We start from the raw sequence: 8,483 nt of genomic DNA on the forward strand, positions 1-8,483 counted from the left end.
TTCTCCAGTTGACCCATAGTATCGTGTCGGGAGTCAGAACGAGACAGAGGGGCAGGCAACATTTCTCAGCCAGGCGAAATCATGAATCAGCTGGCATCATTGTTATGGATATATTCAAAGAAATGTAAATTTAAAAAAAGGTACAACTAAATAAAGTGCAGCTAGTTTGCAGTCTTTCCAGCTTCAGTTTGAAGTGATCGTATTAGCTGTGTTGGCTAGGTCCTGAGGACAACAGTGTCTTGACGAGGGAGCATATTTTACATGGCAGGCAATATCGCACCTCATTAGTTATTACTGTTATTACTGTTTCTTTGTGTTCTGGAACGTAGCTTTGTCTTTTTTTTTGTTCATAGATTTCACCTGTGTTCGTTTCTCACCTGGTCTTATCAGCTCCCTAATTAATTTTTTTCTGTTCGTATGGTTGTGAGGTATTGTTTGCTTTTGACTGCCTATCTGTGTTCGGCCTGCGACCACAATTCCTGCCGTCTGCTGCGCTCTGCGTGTGAATCTACACGTTGTTCTCCCTGAGTATGCATTACAGAATACCTCACCTAAAAATGGATTCAGCGGAGCTACAGCGGCACCTAACCAAGAGCAAGACGATATTTGCCATCTTCTCCGCCAGCCTCTCTACTCCTCCGATGCCAGGTATCGTAACCCATAACCCTCCTTTGTTCCATGCCTGGAAAATATGATGGTTCACCTGGGAAATGTCAGGGATTTCAGATGCAATGCAGCAAATACATTGAGCACAACCCAACTAACTTCTCCACCGACAAGAGCAGGGTGGATTTTGTTGTGTCTCTACTCACAGTCAAAGCCCTGGATTGGGCCACCGCCATATGGACTGCCAACAGCACAGAACTCGGATCCGAGACCCATTTCCACACCCTCTTCAAAGAGGTATTCGATCATTCTCCCTCCGGTCGTCCTATAGGAGACCTCCTCATAGAACTTCAACAAGAACGCAATTCAGCTGCCTCGAGTTCCGCACCATGGATGCAGGGAGTGGATGGAATGAGGGTGTTCTACTTACCGTCTAATGAAGAGGGCTCAACAGGGAACTTCAGGTGGACCTGGGCTGTAGAGGTGACCATCAGGATTTACATCAATACATTCGTATGTCCATCTCCATCGACCACCTCATCGTCGACCGCCAAAGACCTCTGCCAGTCAGGAACCCGAAACCTTCCTCTTTTCAAAAGTATGTCATCCCGTCTGAGTCTTCCAGAGCCCAAACAGTTGGGCCATGCTCCTCTCCTGTGTATCAAACATCAAAGACGGATCCAAGAAGTGTTCTGCCTATACTGTGGAGGGAAAGATCATCTACTCAGCCATTGCCCTGTTCTCCCCAACGGAGAGATGAGAAGGGTCCCTCCGCTGCCATGCAGGTAGGTGTGTCCTTATTTCTAAATATCTCCCAGAAGCAATTCTCCATCCCAGTATTGATAACCATGAAGGGGGTTACCAAGTACGTAGAAGGCTTGATAGATTCGGGAGCAGCAGGTAATTTTATCGATTACCAGCTAGTACAAGAGCTTGACATTGATCTAACACCTGTCAGCCTTCCCTTAAGGATTAACACCCTGGACGGGCAGCCATTGAGCACAGGCTTCATCATGCACCTGACACAGAGCGTCCCCACACCGAAACCATTCAACTCATGGAACTCTCATCCCCCAAAAAGCCACTCATCCTCGGACACCCCTGGCTTTGTCATCACAACCCTGCCAAATCGTGGCAACAAGGTGAACTACTGTCCAGGTCTTCTACCTGCTTCACCAGTTGTCTCAGCCTACACTGCAGAGCCACCACCATTGAGGACTCTGCTTCGGCAGTACCACCCACAATACCATCTGAATAGGCCCAGTACAGCGACATCTTCAGCGAAATTAAGGCCTCCACTCTGGCACCACATCGCCCAGGAGACTGTGCGATTGACTTAATCCCTGGAATGGGCCGTGTTTACGCCCTATCTTTCCCAGAAAATGAAGCAATGGAGAACTACATTGATGAATCACACAAACGGTTTCATTTGTCCTTCATCTTCCCCAGCTGCATCCAGCTTCTTCTTCGTTGGAAGAAAGGATGACGGTCTCCATCCATGTAGGCGACAAATGGAAGACAGCCTTTATCACCGCTCGAGGGCACTATGAATACCTGGTCATGCCTTACGGACGCCCCAGCCGTCTTCCAATCCTTTATGAATGATGTTTTCCAGGATATGATCAACCGCTTTCTCATCGTCTACATTGATGACATCCTGATTTACTCCCTGAAGGAACACATACAGCATGTGCAAAAGGTTCTTCAACGACTCCTTGACCATAACCTTTATGTGAAGACTGAAAATAGTGCCTTCCAAGTAACCTCGGTAAATTTCCCCGGCTTTGTACTGACACCTGGAGGGGTCAGCATGGATGAAAACAAAGTCACCACCATCAGTAACTGGTCCAAACCCACCACCGTTAAGGAACTCCAACGTTTCATTGAGTTCTCCAACTATCGCCGGTTCATTCGGAACTTCAGTTCTACTGCTGCTTCCCTCACTGCCCTTACCAGACAAAATACCTGGACCCTTCAATGGACTGATACCGCCGTGACTGTGTTCAACAACTTGAAATACCTCTTCACTTCAGCTCTTGCCCTTCGCTAACATGATCCAACCCTTCCTTTTACCCTGGAGGTGGATGCCTCCGAAGTAGGAGTAGGAGCCATACTCTCTCAGCGGGTGGGAACACCTCCAAAATCACATCCCTGTTCTCCAGAAAGTTATCCCCTGCTGAGAGGAATTACGATGTGGGGAACAGAACTCCTCACCATCAAGCTGGCCCTCGAGGAGTGGCACCACTGGCACCACGCTTCCATTTTCATGTTACTTACATCCCTGGAAAGAAAAATCTATTAGCTGACGCTTTCTCCCGCCAGTTTGACCTTCCGACCAGTAACTCAGACCCTACACCCCAACTGATGCAATGGTGTCACACGTACTTGGGGTCAGGACATCCGGGCATTACACGAAGCACCAAACTTCTAGCCCGGAAGTTCTGGTGGTCCTCACTAGCATCTGACGTAAGGGATTACGGACTCTCCTGTCCAGTCTGCGCCCAAACCAAAATCCCTCCATCTCCCTTCCGGGAAGCTTCAACCTTTGCCAATCCTTCACAGACCCTGGTCCCACATAGCTGTTGACTTCATCACAGACTTTCCTGAATCCTCTAACACCACCTTCATTGTCATAGTAGACCGTTTTTCAAAAATGTGTCATCTGGTTCCTCTTCCTCATCTATCCAACGCCGTGGAATTGGCGGAATGTATGTTCCAGCAAGTGTTCTGTCTATATGGGATTCCGGAGTACATCGTCTCTGACAGCGGGCCCCAGTTTGTCTCCTTGGTGTGTCGAGCCTTTTGTGGCCGACTGGGTGTCGCCCTCAGTCGGTCTCCCTCAGCCTCTCCTCCGGGTACCACCCCTCATCCTTGATTCCAAACGCCTGAGAGGTCACATCCACTACATAGTGGACCGGGAAGGTTATGAGCCTGAAGACCAGTCCTGGGTCCCCGACCAAGACATCCTTGATCCAGAGATGATTCGGGCATTTCACCATAACCTTCCGGTTCGTCCCACTCCCCGACCTCGGGGTCGACCCCCGAACAGACCCACTGGACATCAGCCATGATGCAGAACGTTGGGTCAGTCCACGACCTCGTTGAATCAGCCTGCCAAACCTCAACCCCGATGTAGGCATCCACCTCTGCTTCCTCGCCCGCCCCACCCTCCGTTGCCGTTGGGTCATCAGGAGCCTCGCTTGGGAGGGGAACTGTAAGATTCTGCTTTTCTTTTCATAGTTAACCTTGTGTTCTTTTTCTTTGTGTTCTGGAACGTAACCCTGTCTTTCATTTTTGTTCATTGATTTCACCTGTGTTCTCACCTCGTCTCATCAGCTTCCTATTTAGTTCAGTTCTTTCTGTTTTTATGGTTGTGAGGTATTGTTTTTTTTGACTGCCTACCTGTGTTTGACCATTGCCTGCCTGAGACCACAATTCCTGCTTTCTGCAAAGGCTTAACCTCTTGATGCTATGGGGGCGCTATTTCATTTTTGGATAAAAAGACGTGCCCGTTTTAAGCGCAATATTTTGTCACAAAAAGATGCTCGACTATGCATATAATTGATAGCTTTGGAAAGAAAACACTCTGAATTTTCCAGAACTGCAAAGATATTGTCTGTGAGTGCCCAGAACAGATGCTACAGGCAAAACCAAGATGAAACTTCAACCAGGAAATGAGCAGGATTTTTGAGGCTCTGTTTTTCATTGTCTCCTTATATGGCTGTGAATGCGCAAGGAATGAGCCTGCCCGATCTATCGTTTCCCCAAGGTGTCTGCAGCATTGTGACGTATTTGTAGGCATATCATTGGAAGATTGACCATAAGAGACTACATTTGCCAGGTGTCCGCCCGGTGTCCTCCGTCGAAATTGGTGCGTCATCTTCAACTGCACGTCTTTTTCCAAGCAATTCACTGGAGAAAGTAGACTACCACGAACGATATATCAATGAAGAGATATGTGAAAAACACATTGAGAATTGATTCTAAACAGCGTTTGCCGTGTTTCAGTCGATATTATGGAGTTAATTTGGAAAAGAGTTCGCTGTTTTGATGACTGAATTTTCGGGGTTTTTTTGGTACCCAAACGTGATGTACAAAACGGAGCGATTTCTCCTACACAAAGAATCTTTCAGGAAAAACTGAACATTTGCTATGTAACTGAGAGTCTCCTCATTGAAAACGTCCGAAGTTCTTCAAAGGTAAATGATTTTATTTGAATCCTTTTCTGGTTTTTGTGCAAATGTTGCCCGCTAAATGCTACGCTAAATGCTACGCTAGCTATCAATACTCTTACACAAATGCTTGTTTTGCGTGAATCTACACCTTGTTCTCCCTGAGTATGCATTACACAAATGCAGCTACTTTGGTGTTATTCTGGCTGCACTTTTGACGTGACTGTAAATTAGGCCCTAGTTTGTGAAACCTTGTAAAGACTTACAGAAAACGTTTGATCTCTGTCATTGCCAACAAAGGGTATATAACAAAGTATTGAGAAACTTTTCTGATTGACCAAATACTTATTTTCCACCATAATTTGCAAATAAATTCATTAAAAATCCTACAATGTGATTTTCTGGATTTTCTTTCTCATTTTGTCTGTCATAGTTGAAGGATACCTATGATGAAAATTACAGGCCTCTCTCATCTTTTTAAGTGGGAGAACTTGCACAATTGGTGGCTGACTAAATACTTTTTTGCCCCACTGTATTTGCCTAAATATGAACAGCAGGTTAATCCACTAATGTCAATGTAGGTCTATGTCTTGATGTCACAATATATGATTTAAATGTATTTTATTTGACCATGCATCCCACCCCATATCAAATAAGAAAAGGAAGTTAATATTCAACCGGTACATCCAATGGTTAAGGTATGGGGATAAAAATGGCCTAAGAATAGGGCTACATTTAAGGTCAGGATTAGGGTAAGTTTAGGCATTGGTTAACTTTCCCCCGTCCAAACCGATCTGACACCCAATGAGATGTACGCTGTCTCGTGCCTGAATACAAATTTGACTGAGATTTTACAACCACAAAAAATACTGTTCAAAGGAAAATCTGTTGCGTGTTTGTATCATGTTTATGGTCTCAAAATGGAAATATGGTGACAAGGTTTTCAGGAGCTGTACCCCAGCTGCTGGGGTAGTCTAAAATTAATCTCTCTCTTTATTGGCCATCAGCGCCAAAGCCTTTTTAGGGGTGTGTGTTTGTGCTAAGTGAGTGCCCCAACAGGGGTTCGCCTCTCGTGGCCAGAAATGTTCTAACCTGAGAGACAGATCGAGACATACAAAAGCAGCATACTACTAAAGGACTAAGTAAGGACTAGGTAAGTCACTATACACACAAACACACAGGCGGCAGCTGAGACAAACATAGTCTCACAACACATTACACAACACATAGGCTCACTCCTACGAAACGTGACTGAGTATTGCACAAGCTTTGCATACTGTGGCATAAATAACTCTACAACGTTTAAACACACAGAGCTTTTACTTTATGAATGTGACGCCATTGCGTCTACATTATATGCCTACCTTTTAAAATGTTCATGGTATTGAACCACAACGTCCTTCTAGTCACCCACATGACATGTCATTTTACTGAGGGTATTGTGAAAGTGTGCAGAATGGGTAGTCATAGAATAATAGAAGACTGATTGGTTCCTACTAACTTAACGTCCACTTTGTTCAAAAAGCTTGTCTTTTTACTATGATAAAGTGGTACGAGTATTTTGAGTGTGTATCATGCTACAATTTGTGTCTATCCGGGTCCTCGTAGAAACATTTGTGTTGAACTCAACAATTTAGTAATGATGATCTCTTACTAGGTTGTATTGATGTAAATGAAGTGGTCGTCAAGTCTGGTCCTAGAGAACAGGTTATGCTTTGGAAACAGCCAAAACACCTGAGTAATGTATTTCGATATATGACTTTGGATGCATTAGGTGTGCTAGTGCTGAACTGGAACAAAAGCTTGCACTCCAAGACCAGGGTTAGTAGCTACAGCATATTATGGATCCCCCACTCAGGTTCTAAGTGGTAGAGGGTAAAGGTTTTATTCCTCCCATCACACAACTGTTTCAAATAATCAATAACCATTATGTAAAATCATGGTCTGATCATCATTTTTTTGTCTGGACCCAGATAAGCTGATGCATGTGTTACTAGTGCTGAGATGGAACTAAAGCTTGTATTAGTAATGAGGTATTTGTTTGTGTTTCCCTCGCAGGCAGCCATGTCGGTTTCTCAGATCACCCCCACCCTGTTCCTGAGTGGAGCAGACGCCCCCCTCAACCAGGCCCTGGTCTCCCGCAAGGGCATTACCCTCATCGTCAATGCCACCCTCAACCACGTCTGCCCAGTCTACCCAGGCGTGGAGTGCCTGCGTGTGCCCGTCTCCGACCTGCCCAGCGCCCGTCTGGGCGACCACTTTGACCGTGTGGCAGAGCGCATCCACAGCAACCGGACCGGTGGTACGCTGGTGCATTGTGCGGCTGGCATGAGCCGCTCGCCGGCCCTGGTAATAGCATACCTAATGCGCTACCGGGGCGTGACTCTGTGCCGGGCCCACGCATGGGTGCAGGAGAGTCGGCCCTACGTTCGACTCAACGCGGGTTTCTGGGCGCAGCTACTAGAGTTTGAGAAGAGGCTCTATGGGAAGAATACGGTTAAGGTGGCTGCGCCCATGCCACCTGTGAAGCCGCCCCTGTTGCCATGGACACTGCGGTCATCATGGACACAGCGGTCACCACCGCTGTTGCCCAGGTCACCATTGCTGTTGTCTTTATCGCAGGCCAAGAAGTTGAAGAAGGGTAGGCTTGTAAGGAAATAGTAGAGGAGGGAAGTTTGCTTTTCTGTCTGAAGATGTGAGGGAAGAACTTACAGCCCTACTGCCTGAGGATGTAAACAAGGGAAGCAGGCATGTCCCCTGCCATGATTTGATAAGGGAAATATAGTACGATAATAATCTTTGTATATATGTACACTGAACCAAAATATAAACACAACATGCAACCATTTCTAAGATTTTACTGAGTTTCAGTTCATATAAGGACATCATTCAATTTAAATAAATTCATTAGGTCCTAATCTATGGTTTTCACATGACTGAGAATACCGATATCCATCTGTTGGTCACAGACACCATAAAGAAATGTAGGGGCGTGAATCAGAAAACCAGTCAGTAAATGGTGTGACCATGTTTTGCCTCATGTATCGCGACAGATGAGTTGATCAGGCTGTTGATGTCTGGTGAGTATTGTGTACAGATTCTTGCGACATGGAGCCAGCCGCGCCTTATCATGAGGTGATGGCGGCAGATGAATGCCACGACAATGGGCCTCAGTATCTCGTCACGGCATCTCTGTGGGTGGTTTCAAATTGCAATTGATAAAATGCAATTGTGTTCGTTGTCCATAGCTTATGCCTGCCCATGCCATAACCCCACCGCCACCAGGGGGAACTCTGTTCACAACGTTGATATCAGCAAACCGCTCGCCCACACGACTCAATACACGCTGTCTTCCTGGTACAGTTGAAACCAGGAGTCATCCGTGAGCATGTGCCCACTGAGGTCAGTTTCAACGCCAAACTGCGGTCAGGAAAAGATCCTGGTGAGGGCGACAAGCACGCAGATGACCCTCACACAGTTTCTTACAGTTTGTGCAAACCCCCAGTTTCATCAGCTGTTTGGGTGGCTGGTCTCAGACGATGCTGTAGGTGAAGAAGATGGTTGTGGAGGTGCTGGACTGGCTTGGTTACTAGTTGTCTGCGGTTGGGAGGCTGGTTGGACTTACTGCCAAATTCTCTAAAACGGTGGTGTATGTTAGAGAAATTGTCTGGAAACAGACATTCCTGCAGTCAGCACACCAATTGC

General features: G+C 46.2%; 1 protein-coding gene across 1 annotated transcript; it reads left to right on the forward strand.

Annotated features, from left to right (window-relative positions):
• The first annotated feature begins 5,855 nt into the window (after positions 1-5,855).
• Positions 5,856-7,595, forward strand: si:ch1073-184j22.2 (dual specificity protein phosphatase 18). The gene is made up of 2 exons (XM_064928572.1): positions 5,856-5,931; positions 6,837-7,595. The coding sequence occupies exon 2, from the start codon at positions 6,843-6,845 to the stop codon at positions 7,437-7,439; it is 597 nt and encodes a 198-aa protein (XP_064784644.1). The 5' UTR covers positions 5,856-5,931; positions 6,837-6,842; the 3' UTR covers positions 7,440-7,595.
• Positions 7,596-8,483: the final 888 nt, after the last annotated feature.

Source organism: Oncorhynchus masou, chromosome 3 (assembly GCF_036934945.1).
Source record: "Oncorhynchus masou masou isolate Uvic2021 chromosome 3, UVic_Omas_1.1, whole genome shotgun sequence".
NCBI classification, from domain to species: domain Eukaryota; kingdom Metazoa; phylum Chordata; class Actinopteri; order Salmoniformes; family Salmonidae; genus Oncorhynchus; species Oncorhynchus masou.

Coding starts and splice junctions, on each gene's coding strand:
- si:ch1073-184j22.2 (XM_064928572.1), top strand. CDS start 6,843: ATGTCGGTTTCTCAGATCACCCCCACCCTGTTCCTGAGTGGAGCAGAC.